This window comes from Mycteria americana, chromosome 5 (genome assembly GCF_035582795.1).
Source record: "Mycteria americana isolate JAX WOST 10 ecotype Jacksonville Zoo and Gardens chromosome 5, USCA_MyAme_1.0, whole genome shotgun sequence".
In the NCBI taxonomy this organism is placed as follows: Eukaryota; Metazoa; Chordata; class Aves; order Ciconiiformes; family Ciconiidae; genus Mycteria; species Mycteria americana.
The window spans coordinates 12,435,734-12,455,043 of record NC_134369.1 but is presented as its reverse complement, the minus strand read 5'-3'; the positions used below and the strand labels follow the sequence as shown (position 1 = coordinate 12,455,043).

The 19,310-nt window shown below is 34.9% G+C and overlaps 1 protein-coding gene across 9 annotated transcripts in view; it reads right to left on the bottom strand.

The window, feature by feature from the left end:
* Positions 1–19,310, bottom strand: part of IRAG1 (inositol 1,4,5-triphosphate receptor associated 1) — a 78,963-nt gene that overhangs the window by 7,405 nt on the left and 52,248 nt on the right. For all 9 annotated transcript variants that reach the window (XM_075502141.1, XM_075502140.1, XM_075502135.1 and 6 more), the window contains 10 exons: positions 18,441–19,034; positions 16,047–16,125; positions 13,122–13,242; positions 10,345–10,375; positions 9,093–9,233; positions 6,112–6,243; positions 5,391–5,532; positions 4,644–4,693; positions 2,623–2,730; positions 1,402–1,469 (listed from right to left, as the gene is read on the bottom strand). In XM_075502141.1, coding sequence (XP_075358256.1) covers positions 1,402–1,469; positions 2,623–2,730; positions 4,644–4,693; positions 5,391–5,532; positions 6,112–6,243; positions 9,093–9,233; positions 10,345–10,375; positions 13,122–13,242; positions 16,047–16,125; positions 18,441–19,034 — 1,466 coding nt within the window. The remainder of the gene's footprint in view (positions 1–1,401; positions 1,470–2,622; positions 2,731–4,643; positions 4,694–5,390; positions 5,533–6,111; positions 6,244–9,092; positions 9,234–10,344; positions 10,376–13,121; positions 13,243–16,046; positions 16,126–18,440; positions 19,035–19,310) is intronic.

Below are 19,310 nucleotides of genomic sequence, written 5' to 3'. Positions count from 1 at the left end.
CTGAAAGAGAAGTGTTTGGAAAGGTGCTTGACAATTTTTTATTTTGGCTTTCTAGGCTGATTATACATATGAATAAAGTATATACACACATGGGTTTGCAAATGCAACAGTACCTGTATCCATAAAGGTAATTGTTTACAAAGACCTTGTAGAACAGCTTGAGCATGCCTTCTGTTCTCATCCTAGTGTCACATGTTTTGTATTCTATTACTGCAGAAGCTTTACATTTCAAGAACTTGTATAAAATTAAATTATGTGTCTACATGGATTTCAACTAGAAGAACTTAACATTTCTTTCCAGAAATGTATAGATGCGCATGCTTTCCAGGAGAGCAATTCTTTGCTTTCCTTGTCCATATAACTATTATTTTGCTCCAAAAATGGTACTATTTAAACCCATGGAATGACTCATGGAACTATGATGGAAAATGGATAACAACAGCACACCTTAATCCAGCCAGGACATCTACACTAATGGTAAGTAATACAGAGTCAAAAGGGCAAATGTTTTAATGACAAATATTTTTGCAATTTATAGGTACTAAAAAAATGTAGATATTGAGGTGTTTGCTTGTTACCAGGCCGAAAAAAAATCTCCTCTTTTGTATCTCTCTTTTTTAATTTTAAAATACACTTCTCTGACTGTTATAACTAAAATCTCAGGTTGTTAAAAATAAAGTCTCAAACCTAATGCTTTAATTTAGCTGAATGTTCAATTCATTTTATACTAAAAAAAGAATTACTACGCAATTTAATCATTGTTTTGACTTCTGTAAAATTTTGATGATCTACTATTATGATAAATTATACTTTTGAATTTCATATACTTATGTTTATTCATATAAATTTAAAAACCTACATGATGTTTGATATCATAGTATTTCAAAATATGATTTTTACCAGCTTGCCACATGTTGAAAAGGCAAAGGCAGAACACAACCTTCTGTTACTGGGATAGTCAAGTTAAGGAATATTCATACCTAGGGTTGCTCATGGCCAACTTTAGATACAGCATTACTTTGTTCCAGGAAATATATATTGAAAAAAAAAAAGCCACATGCATTGTATGTAATACTCTTAGTTTTGTCAAGTTCTGAAGGCAGGCCTACTCAAATGTGTAAATGCATAATCTTCTGCTGCAGTTTTACTTGATGGGTTCTAATGATCATAGCAGGCTTGATTTAGTTCTGCTTGTAAACTCTTTGAACATGAAAACAACAATATGATGGTGACATAGTAAAATACAGTTACCAGATCGTGAATCAACCTAAGCCAATATTGTGTCACTGATTTCAATACCTTATGCCTTGGTATAACTTCTCTTAGGAAAGATAGAAATTATATAATTTTAATTTCATACTAGGATTCAATAGGTAATGAGATGACCTAGAGAAAACTCACTTTTCTAAAAGTGCTGGCAGAACAGGAGTAGATGTTAGATTGCTCCTTCCATTACTAGGTGATTCAGACTGTAAGTGAAAAACAGCAATAAATGTTACATCCATGAATTAATTTCAAATGAGTCTTCAGTAAAATGACAAAGTCATTTTACTGCTTAGGTTTTCTTCCCATACGCATGAGCAAGGTATCTTTAATACAGAGCTTCCAAATTACTCCCACTAACCACAGGAAACAATGGACTTGCACACTAAGAATAATTTTCTGCAACATTCCCTTCTACCCTGCTTATTTTTTCCAAGAAAAGTCTTTCTTCTTCATATATTGATCACTGAACAGTAAAATTACTCTATTGCTTCTCTCCATATTATCCTAGGAACATTAATTTGTTAGCTGAGTTTTAAACAGAAAATTTTAAACAAAAATATATCATAATAAATCATGGTAAACAAACACACTCGGTTCCTGAAACAATTGACTCTGAGTACATAATAGCTAAATTGCACAGATTGTTTTCTTAAAAGTAAAATGGATTTAGCTTCTCAGCAACACCCCTCATTTAAATAGCCCTACATTTTTAACAGAAAACTGTGTAATTCTCAGGTTATATGCCATCTTAGCTCATTTCTGAACAGTTGGTATGCCTTGCAGTTTTCCTCCAAAGCATTTATATTGATTTATTAGGTTCAGATTAGATTCTCATTTAATTTATTAAAATTTTATAAACAAAAAGTCAAGGCAAAGGCTGATAGCTCCACTAATCCCAGATCATCACAGAACTTCTAAATTTATACCACTTACATTTCCATACCTTAATTAAATGCTTTTCTGTTTAGTGGACTTTTTAGCAATGAAGAGCAGCAGTCCAATCATCTTCTATGGATTCTAGTTAAAACTTCTCTCCTACAGTTGACAACTATTTTGACTACTTCTTTCCAGGACGTTACTACAGATTAAAAGGCAAATTGCCTCAGCTAATGTCTCATGCCTCTCAATCACCATCTAGCCCTATTCAGCTCTGTGCCCAAAGTGATCATTTCTGGAGGTAGATTCTGAAGGCATATGTCCCTCACACAACAGGAATTACCTTTGTCCATCCTCTTCATTAGGATGGAGTCAAAATAAATTAAACTGATGAAAGGGCTTACATTTTTTAGTAACTATGGCTTAGCCCTATGCAAAAGTGGTTTAGACAAAAAGTAGTAAACTGTGGGTTTTACTTACCAGGGATGGCACTGAAGGTAGAGGTGAAGCTGTTGATGACTGACCAGGAATGTTTAAGGAGTTAAATTTAGGAACAACAGCAACACTGACTCTCCTCCGAGGCATATTCTGTGACAAACAACATTTTTTTTTTTTCCATCATACAACAAGAAAGGCTGAAGAATAATTCTACAAGTTAATAGGTGTGGCAAAGATGTAGGTTAATGTCCCTTGGGGGAAAGGACAGTTAGGAGCAAAATTAAGATAAACGGCTATTAGGGCTGTGGTTTTCCCCAAAACTTCCTCTAGTACTGTCTGGCATGGCAAGTGCTTAGTGTGAAATGAGATGTTGTACAGGGATGCTACTCTTTTCCCTCCACACTGAAAGCCCAATAGTGTAATTCACACAACAGATATGTTCTGAGCTGTCATTGTCAGTTCTTATTAGAGGCTATTATCTTTGGTTAAACCAGATGTATAATGATACTGGAAAATAATGAAGGTATACATGAAACTCTTCTCTTGCTATGTACCCATTATGATATACTGTACCCACTATGATATATTAAGTATTTCTAAACCTAAAAATTATAACTTACAGAAAAAATAACATCCGTTCCGTCCGCAAAAGAACAGAGCCTTCTCCTCCACCCTTGAGTTGTTAGATACCTATCTAGCATCACACAACACTGCTTACATTTCCCAAAGACTACAGAAATTCTTTATATGATAAACACATGCTAGCTTTACACAATATATTCTAGCTCAAGTATAGATCATATAAGTTTTTGCTGTCATTAGGTAAGTAGTCAAATACTTCATCCTATGATATACACCTAGTGAAATCTACGCTTCTCACTGAGTAAAAAAATTCCAAGCACATATAGCATCTAACAGCTTCATCTTAGTGCATATCCAAACACTTCTAAGATTCTGCTCTAGATAACTTTACAGAAAAGGAGTTAAACACAGATTTACTAAATATATAGAAGGAGTCACCTACTCCATGATCCTGGTTCTAGACAAAACCAATTATACTTATTCATTAATGCCAGTGGTTTATCTAACGTGCTCCTGAAAAACTACCGGAGAGTCCGCAGCCATATTAGGCAGTCCATTCTAATGTTTTGGCCTCCCCGCCGCCTGTTATTATTTGGACTTGTACTTGTCCTTGTTAAATTTCATCTTTTTTGGGGACCTCTGTTTCAACTTATCTGGTTCTCATTCTGAAACCTAGTCTTGCCCTCAGCATGCTCTTTGCTCTAATTCTTTCTATTCAGCACTCAGAGGTGGCAAGAATAAACTAAACCTAAAGAACTACAACCCAAGCAAATAAAAATATGAAAAGAAATAGCAGACTTAATAGAATGCCTCCAACCACCAAATTTCATAATGGTCACATTGGGACTTGGCTTAGCACTGGGTTTTTTAGGAAGTTTTGTAATAAACTTGTTCTCCAACACTTGGAAGTTTTGCAGAAATGGAACACTGGCCATGTTAAAGTTATTAATTGGTCAAGCCAAAACAATCTGAGATAATCTCTCATGCTGAATGCTTTGTCAAACCAAACAAGATATTCTGATGCTCACTGAAAAGTGAGCCCCTTAAAAACAACTGTTTACATCTAAGGTACTCTGAACACGATATAATTCTTAAGATAATGAAAATGGTATGATCATTGAATCTGTAATCATATAGTAAGCTCTGATCCAATGTTCAGCTTCCTCACTGAGGAAGTAGAATAAAGCACAGGACATAAGCCATTCTCTGAAGCACAGGTATGTGGCCTGGAATACAATTATTCTTAAATAAAGAGGTCCCTTTATTATTTATAGCTTCACAGCAAGCATTGTCATTATTGCACAGAGTCATTCTTAATCATGTATCCGAAATTACAAAGCATTTGCACTAAATTACATGAACAATATTGAGAATTTACCAGCACTATGTTTTGAACACAGCCTATAAAATTGAATGTATGTAGACAAAGAAATTTCACTACATAAAATGTTTACTTAATTTTCTTTATGTTGTAGAAATACCTTTCCAACAGTAAGAGACATGGATCTAGATGAACGAGGTACTCCATCTTCTGCATAAAAACAGTAGATAAAGAACAGTCTTAGACTATATGAGTATCTATAAATAATATTAATAGAACCCTTGCTTGTATTTCAAACTCAGATACAGTATTTTATATAAGATCTGTAGTGATTGCATATTTATCCATCATACAGTTCTGGTCTCAATTACACCTGCAGAAGAAATCCGGAATAATTGCAAAAAATTGAACCTTTACTATCTTTACTGAGATCAGGCAAAAGCCCACTGTTTGCCTCCATATACAAGTTTGTGCACAAGAAAATACTCATATTTCAGTTTCCAGCAAACTAGGAAAGAAAAGGTTGCAAAAAGAAAAAAAAAATCATTTTTTAATAATGAAATTTTGCTGCCATCATCAGTCATCTAAGAGGTAGTTGCGTTAAAACAGTGCATGCTATGCACATGTGCAAGAGGCCAATGAAAACGTCATTGGATCTCATTAGAATGTGGTAAGTGATAGTGATTTTAAATTACTGTACTATAGCATTAAGTATGCTATATTTTAGCTATTTTAGCAATAATATTTTAGCTATTAAGCAATATTTTAGCTATTTGAAATCTACTCCTGTAGATCAACTTCATGAACAAGTTTCATAATACTTCACTTTATCATTAATAGCACCAGACACCTCTCTCTATAGAGAGGCAAGACAAACCCTTAATTTTTTTTTTTTTTTTTTTTTTACCGGATGCACCATAGCTTCTGCTAGAATTCTGATTGGCAAGTTTCTTGAACTCCATTAGTTCAGCATGATCCTTTTCATATGTTCTTTTCAGATTTTCGACATACTGCATCATTACTTCTGTTGCCTTTGACATACGCTTCTCCTAAGGAAGAAAAGAAGGGAATACTCAGATAACCCCTACACTTCCCAAACAAATCATATGCTCCCTTGTCAGGGCTAAATCTGGAATAGTTGTTCTTAAAGAAATACTGGTACGTCCATTTACGTATGTCACTATGGACGTATGTCATACGTCCATATGTCCAGAAATACTTGTACTGGTATTGCTATGTTCTCATTTATACTTGCTCTGTTCTTATACTCTTTATAGTTATCTGACTAAGCTATTGCCAAAGGCAGGTTACTGAACTAGATGAGCTTTTTGTCACAGAAAAGTCTTCTTATTCACGCTGCACTGATTTTAAATACATTTCTTGTGATGCACCTATAGTTCTGAATAATAAATATGCTCCTATTGTACAGATGTTGAACAGCTTCATGGGTAATCTGTTTGAATTATATTTCCAGACCAAAATGGTGTCTTATCTGACACTACAATAAACATCTTTAATCTGTCAAAATGACAAATAAAATTCAAAGGGCTAATATAACCTCCAGCTGAAAAAGAGAAAGAGTGAACACATGCAGCCAGGATACATGTTAGACAGCAGGATGTTCTTACCTGGCGAACGGCTCCAACCATCTCAGCACGGCTAGACAGTCTAGCAGCTAAACGCCGCAGAACAGCAATATCCTCCAATAGCTTCTGGTAAGCTTCTCTGTGTTCATAGTGATGCCATAAGTGAGCTGAAGACTGAAGTGAAAATACATAAACTTTATTGTAATGTCTTGCCACTTTTAGTTCAGATGAAGTAGCCTGAGCCACAGAAGCGGGGTAGACATGTCTAGGCAGAACTACACATGGACAAGTTATAGCCCCAAACGAGTGCCATCACTACCACCAGAGATAACCTAGCGAGTGCTGCTGCTCTGTTTCAGAATGGTGCTTCACTGCACACTGCAGGCACACCTTTCAAGGAGTTAAAAAGGGCTAAGCACATTTGCAATACTTTTCCTTTCAAAATTAATGATGAATTATGCCTAGCTACAGATGAACTTTACAAACGCCAAGCTTATTCGAACTAGTACTTACAAATAATTGCCGAAACACAAAGAACATTTTAATTCACTGGGCACAAGGTGTTAAGAAGGCCATTTATGTTCTTTCAATTCCATGGTACTTTACTTATTTGGAAAATAAGACATTATAGTCTCAAGAATTCCAAATGTAAGAGAGTAATCAAAACCAATATGGCCTGTAAATCAAATGGCAATTGCAATTTCTTAACCATTTTTTGTCAACCAATACACACATTTATGCACTGGATTAATATCGTCACTTCGGTAGCTCAGATTAATACTGAAAAGCACTGAAGCATATAAATTTCTTGGGGTTAGTTACCAAAAGCAAGAGTGAATTTAGATGTTTTATTAGCCAAAGCCTTAGTGAACACCTCTTCACTGAATGAGTTTTCTGTTCACAGAAAGTTTGATACAAGAAAACCCGATACAATTTAGTTCGGACTCAGAGGCAGACTTTGTGATGCTGGATGATTCCTATATTCTTAAAGTGCATTTTCAGGATGCACCAGTTTTGGCATTGAGGCTGTCTTAAGTAATTAATCACTGTGTTGCTGTTCACACAATTCTCCCTCTGATCAGTTGCGTTGTGCCCTAGTTCTCTGCAACCCCTCGCTTGTATTACTGCAAGAGTAAGTCAACACATTGAAATGATCTGTGTGAAAAGAATAACCTCTCCTCCTCTTCTTCTCCCCTCCTTCAAAAGAAGGGAGTGATGTGCAGTAACTTTTTGGGTAGAGTCATTTGAGAAATTGCATTTGTAGTGCAAACCTTTGGCGTAGAAACACAGCCAAGATGCTGATGAATTTGGTGCAACAATTGCAACAACAAAAAATTCTTAAACTTACTTATCACTGAAGCTAGTGTGATAACAAATTGCAGCTGAAATTTGACTGCAAGACCCAAGAAGGCATAAGGGAATCTGTTTCAGAAAAATATGCACAAAATTTCAGATTTTCAAGTTTTTCTTGGCAACTGTAACTTGCTTATTTTCTCGAACAAATCAGAAGTTCATGTAAATCAGCTTTCTCTTGAAGTTAGGTTTTTGAATAAAACATTAATTATCACAAGATTGATAAAAAAATATAAAGACTGGTAGAACTGTCAATGAGCCGTATAACATGTGCCTGTCCTACAGAAATGAAGATAAGCTCCCACTGAGATTGGAACAAGTCTAGGTCTAATATGATACAGATTATACAGAAGCCACCACTTCATTTAATTGCTTGTTAGTTTATTGTGTTGTATAGAACAAAAACTTTCATATGAAAATGGCAGTTTCCACTTTTTTATAAATTACATAAAAAAGCTTGTAAAAGTCAGACTGTAGTGTGTGAATTACAGAAGTGAGGAGAAAGCTAATCACATCTGTCCCATGAGGCAACATGGTCCTTGGTGCCTCATTAGGGATTCTTAACAGAAATACACATCAAATCCAACTGACTAATTGTTTGCAGTTTTAAGAGCTCTCATACACTAGTTGTAAAAATGTGTACGTATACAAAATATTATAATAAATAAAACCCAGAGATTTAATAGGTTGTTTATATTTGCTCTTTAAACAGAGAACAGAGGGAAGAGCAGCAAAACATTCAAAACCTTTTTTTTTCCCAGGAACAATTAATCTGGAAATGCAGATTTGAAATTCCAGATGAAAAGATGTAAATGCCACAATCTTTTTTCAGTTGTATCCTTTCTTACCTGATGATGTTCTTGATAAAGTAAATGGGAGAATCGTATGTTCTCCTATTTCTCAAAACTATGGCATCACCTCCTCATAACATGCAAATTGGGTCTACGGGTATTTCATTTAGCAGCATGGTATCTAAGCATTCCTTCCTTTTTTGCACAAAAATGTGAGCAGCACATAAGTTGACACAGAGATATATTTGTCATTTCAGTTAGAAAATCCAGAGAAAGCTGGCAAGGAGGACTGAAAACTACTGCTGATAAAAAAACATCAGGGACAGCTGGAATGAAAATGTATTCAGGTCCATAACCTGATCCTGGGATTGCATGTATTCCTTAAGTAATGCTCGCTGTTTCTTTTTCTATACCGCCTTCTATTATCTGCAGTTAAGAGGTCTTTTAAGTCACAAATCTCAGGACACAGATCATTTCAGTATCTCACCTAACTGGACACCTCAAATTTACTGCTAAAGAAGGTCGTGCCCAGGAGAGCATGAATCAGTGCTCAAATTGCCGTTCTGAATGCTCTTAGCTTTGTAACAGGCTTATTCCAAGAATTGAACAGCAATTTCATAGTATTTATTCCTGAAATCTGTTAGAAGTTGGGCAACATCTTCTATGCATTTCCAGTAATGGTGGCCCACTCTGACAGAAAATGCTCTCTCTCATGTAGAATGGTAGGCAGCTTACAGTAAGGAGCTTGTGCAGCAGAAAATGAAGTTTTGGGGCTGAATTTACAATAGGTATAAGCAAACATAGCCACACATATTTCAAATGTGTGTGCACTTTCATGTACACTACAGTTCAGAAAAAGAATTATTGTTGTTTTATTACCGTAATGGCTGCTTTAAAGTTTTCCAGTTCCTTCTCAGCATTCTCCTCAGTAAGATTTCTCTCTCTCTCTGCTTGGTTAATTCTAGATTCCAACGTATAACTATCATTTCTAAAGGCCAAGGAAAGTTGTACAAATACATTCTGTTTGGATTAAAAAAGGCATTTTTAAATAAGTATCACAGTAATGTACATTCCAGTAAAAAATTATGAATAAAGTATGTTTAACAAACTTTGGTGCTTAAATAAGTACTGAAACAGAAAATTGAAAATGTTTTTAAAATTAGATTGTTTCAAAAATCACTTATCTTTACTTCCTCTACAATATGAATAAATGCATTGCTGCCTCTTTTCCTGAATGTTTTTCTGGTAGTAGTTTTTCTATCAGTAGAGCAGAGACACAATGAAGGAAGTAGCCTACCAGAAGTATCAGAATCACAATGGATCTGTTTTCTAGCTGGACTTCCTCCAAGGGTCCCCAAGGTTTTTAAACAGATAGTCTGTGCAGAGGAAGTCCAGGGATGAGCTCACCATTAGCATTGTTTTACCTAAGGGATAAACACCTACCACTGAAGCCAGCAAAAGATTAAGTGCTAACATTTTTATTCTCTTGCACCCTGCTTTTAAGGATTGTTTCTTTCTTTACCAGATGCATTATTTCTTAGGATTAATACTTTGCAAAGCACAAGGCACCAACAGTTCCATTAGATTGGAGCTATGTAAATAAAGATCTTTTTCTTGACTGGTACATGAAGAAAAAAGAAGAAACGAAGTCAGCAAGCTAAAGAGCAACCTATAAACAAAATTATTGGCTTGAACTGAAAAAGTAAAAATTATGTAAACTAACTGCAAGATATCATAAAAAACTGCCCCAAAGCTCCTATTGGCCAATACAAAAAAGCAATTTAACTCATTTAGTTTCTGGTCTCATTTAATCTCAATTTTTTTTACTACTTTAAGTATATTATAATAATTTCCAAAATGAATGCATATTTTATTACAAAGAATGCACAAATAAGTGTTTTGCTTATTCCTACTCTAAGTCTTTTTACAGTTTATATTGCCTGGGACATCCAGGCAATTGCCCATATTTCATAAAATTGCTATTTTGATTGAGCTCAATATGGTTTCTCTGAGGAATGTTTTTTGGAAAAAAAAACCCATTACCTTGTTCTAATAACCACCCTTAGACTTAAGAGTAACCACTTAAAATCGAGGCATTTGTCTAAAATAATGAGTTTAAGAACATACTTACCTCAACTTCTTTTTCAGTAAGTGGAGGGGAGCTAGAAATAAATGCAAAAAGTTAACATTTGAATTAGTTTTGTCTCTAAAACCAAAGCTATTGTAATATTTAATCGAAAAGAACAACAAAAGACATGCTCTCCTTAAATATTTTATGGTTGCTTTTGGTGAAACTAGTATTTAATTATTTCAATTGTACTTGTTATGACTAAACCCCATGGTTTTTTTTAAAAGCAACAGCACAGTATCACCTGAGTATTGGCAAAAACGTAGCAAAGTTTCTGGCAACTGCAAATAGTGCTATCTGCACTACATTGTGATACCACTGTGAGTACAAGAGCAAGACAGACATTACCCTTTTGGAGTTGTGGGTGACTTAATATGCTATACTGCAGAATATTATCTTTACCCGTTTTCCTTCTGTTAACAGTTGAAACCTCATGATGATGATCACAGATAATCACAGATGGGCAGAATTCAAAACCCAGCTCACTGTATACTGAACTATCCTGTTTTGGCTGCTAACTTTGTTAGAAGTTAGCTAACAATGATTCTGACCATGACTCTGACACTGACAAAACATGCGTTCGAGTTTTATGAGTTTTCCACCACAAGAATGATTACTGACTATACAAAAACTAGAAAAAGTTACCAAAATGCAGTTTCATAGAATACTATAAAAGAAATGAGACAGACAACATTATATTGCAAGATCTCACTTAAAGGCAGACATCCCATGTGTTTGAATTTACAGGTTCTTATTCTCTGTAATTGTTCCAAAACATCAGAGAGCTATTCAGTCTTATGCAAGTGACCAGAGATGAGAAACATCTGAAAGAAATGACAGGAGCTGTATATACAAGTTCTAGTGGATGCCGGTGACAGGAGTTGTGGTTGACATACCTATCATGCACTGTGCAGACATGATACTTTCAGAAAATTCAAATATTATTGTAATGTTCATTGCACCATTAATCCCAAATACAGAAATCAATGCATCTGGCATCAATGAGCAGCAGATTTTTCTTGTTGTGCAGAATAATATTGATACTTAGAGTAGCGACTAGAAGAAGGGAGGGCCAGTATGTCCCCTGTGTTGGAAAAACATTTTGTGCCTAAAGTATTAGTATTCATATTACTTACTGTTATTCTAGGAGGAAGCCTACTAGAAGGAGTAGTCCTTCTAGGAGGAAGTTCAAGCATCTGTGTGTTATATAACACAGCATAGAATGATAAAATTTGTGTCTGTCCTTTGGCTGGGAACATTCTGAGAAATTTATAGTAAGAATGAAAAGTTATGTGTGTATCTATTCAATAGATTAAGCCAACTGATTAAAGAATATTGCCTGAAAAACAGGAGATCTGTATATTATCTGATCCTCAAAGCCAGTTCAGCATTTACCTATTTTGTACTTAGCTATAACATTTCTTTTCAGTATTTGATTACAATCAAGCAATGGTCTCTTAGAACTTCTTCATCTCATACATTCATTTATATAAAATGTTGTATATAACAGTTCCTTCACAACAAATGTTAAATATTTATTTCATCTGCACAGAGAACACTTATTGACTGCTTCAAATGATTGAAGGCATCTGGTATTTATAGTATAAAAACACATGGGTGAATTTAGGAATAGTTTTGGCCAAGTATGTTTGGAATTGTGTTAATGTCTAATAAGCATTTTTTTATTATGGTTTTATTTCTCTCAAAGAAAAGGCTTATGCAGAAATATGGAAGAAGCTTTTCTTTATTCTAATGCAATACAAAATAAAATATGCTCAGCCTCTTAAGTTATCAGTGGTGCAAGGTATGCAAGGCATGTGGTGATAAATGCTTCATTTGAGCTTTCTTCCCTATATTTCTTGGGCCAGAGCAAAATATTTTCTTGAGTTATGGACTTTTGTATCATTTTAAACATAAACCTCCCCCCAAAAAGGAAAATTACACTTAAATTCTGTCAAGAAAATGTTAAGTTCAGATAGCAGTAAACTCAAATCAGAACAAAAATTGATATTTCTAAAAGTCTGGAGAAACACCTGGCAGGTATAGTCTGTTATGGCTCCATCTCAGAAAAGTACGGACCAGAGGATTCCCTTGGTATAGTTATATTGCATTACACAACAATAGCTCTAGTTTCAAATGATCTCTTGTATGGTGCTACCCTACACATCTGTAACACGCAGACATTGTTTCAGATTGCATAAGAGGGAAAGGAGAAACTCCTGAGCCATGGCAGGTGTTAAGCAATCTGTTGATAAGTGCCTACTTGCACAGCCCAAGATGAGGGAATTCGCAAGCGAGTTCTTCAACTACATTTGCAAAATAAACTCCATTTCCCTGAAAAATCGTCACCTGCAGAAAAACTGCAGAATTCTTACATGCCCAAATTTTACCATTGGAAAGCATTATTTGGCCTGATTATTCTTCTGGGGGAAAGAAATACTAACATTTTCAACATGAATTTGTATCTGCAGCTGCAATCCTGAAAACCAGGAGTGGACAGACCAGTAGAAAAATCTATATAAAAATAAACTTGCAGCATGCAAGTTCGGTTTCAGACTTTTTATGTAGAACTTACAAACTAATTTTAGAAGTTGGCCAGTTACTGGAAGTCGGTGCACTCTCCAAAATTTTTCAGAAAATCTGTGTTGCACATTTTAAGATGCAGCCATTTGTCTACTTATATGGATCCCCTATGAATGGAACTCCAGAAAGGGAGTTCACTGGAAACATTAGCATGCCTTCCCCTGGATGATGTCTTTCTACTTCTAATGAGCTTTTACCTTCCCGGAAGTGATTTGTGCACTCGTAGTTTTCGCAGCAATACATCAGGAATGCTGGGCATGACATCAGAGCTATTCTTTGTCTCTTCCTCTTCAGTGGGGGAGGGGAGAGGAGAAGGGCCTAAAGACATTATCAAATAACATAAAAGTTTTTTATCTGAAAAGTCATGCATTAACTATTAATAGGCAGCATCTCAGAGCCAAATAGGACCTTTTAGCCTAACTGTGTCCTTTTTAAAGTCAATGAGGATTTCACCCCAACTCTACTGGGAGCAAAAGTGAACAACAAGAAAAGGTCCATCCCTTTGTGCAGAATGTTACTTCCTTTATTGCATATGGTGATACATCACTCATCTCTCCTTTACTGCTAAAGTAAAGATCCTGGGTCTTCCTTTCGAGCAGTGGCCACAAAAGTAATCAGTACAATTGTAATCCATTATGTAGAAAGACTGAAGTAATAGGCACTCTGACAGCCTCTAATGCACTGAAAAATAATTATTGTATTAGTATGTTTCCTAGAATTCAAACTGAACCCAAATTCATTACTAGAACATCTAACCTAACATTTTGCATTTTTGCTTTACCAGTACAGTTACATCATTTCTGGAATATTTTAGCTTAGATTTTGTAATAGAGTACTGTTATTTTCTAAGGCTTTAAATGCCACCTGCCAAGATGAAGTCTAGTATAATGTACTATACTACAGATTTTGTGGACCATTTATGGTGATGAATCTACAACATGTACTTGTTTGCACTGGTTGTTCATTGAAACAGGACATAAAGGTTATAATTGCATTCTCTACTTCTGTCACTTTCATAAGGACCAAGAGATGGCTTTTTCTTAAATTCATGTTACTTAACTTTTTTATTTTCATTTTATTTAATTTAATATATAATAATTCCCTTGTCTCCTTCTATCTTGACAGAATTTAATGAAGGACTCTCCTATAGGAAAGTCAGGTTCCCCAGTCTGAATCTCGGACTTGGGAAGATATCTTTGTACAGCTCTCCTGTTCATTTGGCATAACAGAAAGATTCTTAGACTTGCAAAACAAATAGTGTGAAAAAGCTCAAATTTTGTAACTGTGGAGAGCATTAACATGAAAGACAGAAGAGAATGGGAGATTCTTTCTAGCTACATTTTAGTTCTGTGCATTTCCTTTACATTTAAAAATTCCAGTATTTACTTAAGAGCAGTCATGTGTGTCCCCATAAAAAGCCAGCCTGACATCACAGTGTCTCCAGACCTAATATATCCCACTTATCTAAACTTCTGTACATGCAAAGGTGTGTTTAGTAAGATGATCACAATAACTTGGCATTGATAGCAAAACATGATAGAGACAGTATATTTGATTCATAACAGTAATAATGAAGTAGCTGGCTATTTCCTATTGTTTAAGCAAAATTACTACTCCAGTTAAAAAGCACAAGGTGGCTTGTATGACAATGTAAGGAAGTAAGTCTCCTGCACAAATGAACTAAGGATTTGACCCCTCACTTTGTTTTGGTTATCATTTAGATAAGTTAGCAGACTTTAAAAAGCTCATGACACTCATGAGGTCTTGGTTGAAAAGCTGGATAAAATAATGCTTAGCTTTTCATAATGTTTTCCTCAAAAGTTTCGAATCTGCCAAAATTATGTAACAGGCTGGTGAAATGAAAACTATTTTACACTTTCAAACAGAACCTGCTAAATAATTTCTGGGAAATTATATATTAGCAGAGTGACAAGAATAATATTACCATATCTAAGAATCCAAAGATATAGTCACTAAATACAGAAAGAGGACAGGAAGTCTTTTTTAATCGTTTCATTCAGACTGAAGATTAGTCTGTTTCCAGAGATAACATGAAATGTAATATCTCAGCCATCTCCCTGTGTAACAGAAACTTTAAAGCATTATGAAACAGTCCCAAAGCAAATCTATGAATTAGCAAAATGAACAGTATTAGGAAAAATGGAAATTGTCTTTGGATCAAATCTTGGACAATCAGTTTCAGCTCCTTTCATATTAACCATCATTATTTCAGTTAATGTGGCCTTAAAAACACTCTGAACAGTTCTGATTTAACTACTTCCAAACAAATATACAGTTTTGGTTTAAATATTTTCAACTGATCGCTCAGCACTACTGCTATTTAGTTCTTCCAGTTGTCGAATTGTCCTCAGGATTACAACTTTGCTCTTTATTTCTATTCTGAATCTTTTCAGATGCAGCCTGGCATCAAATCTCATTTGCTTGTGTTAGATTGGAAAAAACATTTGGTGCCAGATTTCTGTTTCCTCATTTATGTAGAGTTTTAAGCCTTTTCCTTATTAAAAGTCATACAAATTAAGCTAAAAAAACCCCCCACTTACTGTAAGACATATTTTTCCAATCCTTCAATCACATTCATGTCTCTTCTCTGGCCTTACTCTTACTTATCCACATTGACATAGAGCTGTGGACTAGAAATGAACATGCCATTCCAGTATTTGCCACACATATACTAAAATTAAAAAGCAGGAATAAAGTATTCCATCTCTTATTTATACTTTCAAGGATCAAATTCACTCTTATGGCCACAATATCTTGCAGAGGTGACATCCATTCAATCCATCACTGCTGAAACTTTTTTTCAGAAAGTCACTGAAATTTGAGACAGTCCTCCATCTATTAAGTACAAGCTAGACTGTTCCAGACATCTTTTCATTTGGTTGTAGTAATACCTACAGTAGCTTCTTTGCTCAGATCATCAAGAAATTCAGGTACTTCAGTTATTGGTCTCTCTTATTCATTATTTACTGCCCTCTTCCATGACTGCTTCATTACAACTACTATTGCAATTGAAGAAAGACTTTTTTCTTCTCCATATTAGTCAATTATAAAAATCAGTTTATAACAAACAAACACTCCTTCCAGCTTTTATGATACCGCACCTTTTTCCTGTTCAGCTGCTTCACTAAGTTCAGGAAGTTTAAGTCCAACTAAATTTTGATTTCTCATCAAAATATGCTCCTGTTAAGAAAAACAGTAACATTTCTAAGTAACTTAACTAGATATCTCAATTTAAATATCCCTGCCATATGAACACTAAACATAACATTCACTTTAGGTAATAAACATAATGGAGATATTTATATTAAGTTATAGTCAGATGCTACATTGCATGGATACATGTACATTCACACACACACTCTTAAATATTACATATTTCAAATTTCATACATGCATTATTTAGAAAAATTCCTGGTCCGGCAAACAGAGATTTACAACATGTGCCCCTTCCTCAAGGAGAAAAATTGAGTTTCGGTAAATGAGAGTTTTAGTAAATAAGAGCGAAAAAAGCAATTTGGGATATAGCCATAGTAATAAGTAAGTATCCCGGAAAGGGAAGAAAATTCAGAAAATCAGATATATGAGACTTTACCACTTTGACTTATTCAGTAGGATTTATTCACACTGAAGTTTGGTATTGCTACAGCTGCAAGTTAATACTTCACTGTTACTGTACTCTGCCCCTATTCCTTACAGGCAGGGAAGAATGTACTCTCAAGGATTAAACCTTGTTAACTTATTTCTCCATAATCTCCTCATTTTCTACTTTCGTATTCCCAAATACGTTTAAAATTCACAAACACCTGCTTTTGTTTATAAGTAGACAATTCCTACTGGAGACAGAGTTCAAGTCTCACCTAACTGGAATTATATAACAAGCTGTATTAATTTTCTGACTCTAACTACTATTTGTGCTTTACAGCTTCTAGGACTTTCAAAATTATATGGCTCAAGTGCCTCTATAATCAAAGCTTCCAGTACATACATGCTAAGAATATGTGTGTTATATAAACAGGAAAAGATGAATAACTAAGCTGCCATTCTCAACCAATACAATGGGAATGAAATAACCAAAGTGCAGAATTTGATGTCCTCACCTATCAGCCCTGTGTTCATCTTAAAATATTTACTACTGGAGGTCAAAGAAAATACTCTTATTAGGCTGTTAAGGAAAGTAACTACTACTTTTTTCTTTTCTTTTCTTTCAAAGGTCATTTTTGCTATACATACATGGTAGTTGCTTTATGACAGTGGTTTATCATTTCATGACATTTCTACTTTTTTCAATACAGTTAATTCTTAGGTTTAATTCTTAATTTTTACCAATCATATAGACAATTATTTAACAACAGATTAGTTTATAGATTTCATAGTTCAAGTCTATCCTTCAAGAAGCTGACACATTTGCACCATGTTAGAATTAGGAATTGTAAGTCTGGCCATCTTCTACCTGCCCTTCCTCTCAGAGACACCCAGTTTTAAAACTCTGGACACTTTAAGACATTTTCGAGAACGTTTAATAAGCAAAAAATCATACCCAAACTATTTCCTGTCCCCTGAGATCTTACAAATGTAATGTTATTGTAAAGGCTAGTATTCTTGAATGACAGGACTACTGCCCTTAGAAGGGAGAATACCAACCAATACAGGACTCAAAAACACTCAGCTGAACAAAGTAAAAATTATTCTTAAATCCAAAGAAAGGTTACAAATAGTATATGACATGCAGAGGCTTGTAAGCCCTCAAACCAGAGTATAGTAACCATCTCCAAACTTCAGTTAAAGATTTCTGTTTATACGCAGGTCTCAGCCCACTCATACAGAAATCAGTCAGTCAATATATTGTGAGAGCCTGTGGATCTGAGGACAATTCTGAAGGAGGAGAAAAAGCATAGCACAGGGAAACAAGGGAAGTAAAAGAGCGTAAGTGACCCTTTTAAAGAGAATGTTGTTACATCCTGAGGAAGGAAAGATTCTTCAGATCTAAAATTCTCTTTAGAAATCAAAATAGGTCATTTTAGTCCCAAGTATGTTTTACAAATGACATGATTGTTAATCAACTGCTTCCTGTTTATAGGTCATGTAAACGATGCAAAAACGAGATATAGTGTGGTTTAGACTACCTTTCTGTCACAATGAAAGCAATTAGTGCTGTCTTGATACCAGTATTACAATTTTTTTCTGGGGCCAAAACCTGCATGTACAAGACCATATGCACATGCATATGTGCATATTGAAGAGACCACAGTGCAGTTGATGCATATTTGAAAAGAATAAGACATAGAATAATTCCATGGAATTTAGTTACAGGTTACAATTTACTAAAGTTGCAAAGGCAAAACATGATACAATTCTGTATTGATTTTGCTGAAACTGTTTCCCATGATATTACTATATATTTCTTGCAATGATAAAAATAATGCTAAGCAAGTTGAAAGTTTAGTAAGATATGAAAATAACTTTAAAATGGGATAAAACTGATCACTAGGACTCACCTCTCTGAGCTTTGTCAATTTCTGCATTCGAACAGGTTGAACTTGGATTTGAAGGTCTTTGAATGCTTTTAATTGATTGCTGGATTTTTTACCAACAACAAAGCTTTTATCTTCCTCAGATGGTAATTTTAAAGGTGTTTTATCTTTCTGTCCAGGCTCCAAGCTATCCCATGATACAGCCCGTAGTAGAGGAGGACGCAGTCCACACAGTTTAAATTCTGGTTTACATGAAACTTTATGGTCCCTCATTTCTGGAACAGGAATTTTTAGCTTTGAGTCTATATTTCCTATTCCTGGTCCTGGTAGATGGGTTCTTAAAGGAACATCATTTTCTTTTGCTTTCTTGAAGAATGATTTTCCAAGTTCATTTTCACAAACATTCATGCAAGTGTTAAGAGACATTCTGCCACCATCACCACCTGAAGGGGAGTCTTTAGGTAAGGTATCCATATGTTTAAGTGGATCAAAGTTTTCTTTTTGTTCTGAGAGCTTCTCTTTGGAATTTTCAAACCCAGCAGAACGAGGAACCAACCTTCCCTGAGAAATCTTCCTTTGATCATTCTGCCTTCGATCAATTAATCCTTTTGCAGCACTCTGAAAGTAGAAGGACACATATAGAACAGAGAAACAAATTCAGATTTCTGTTTTCCCCTGCCCAAGGACAGATTTTCACTGTAAAAAGCCATTTCCTTTTCAGTGACATTTGCTTTTAAACATGTGCTGTTGACGAGAGAAATAATTTTTAAAAGGCACTTGAAAGAACACTGAATAAGGGAATCTCTTCTCTGAACTTTTGAGATAACCTCCTCCCATTCCAAATTCCATTATAGCAATCCTCATATAGTCAAGTTTCTCATCATGTTAATGTAA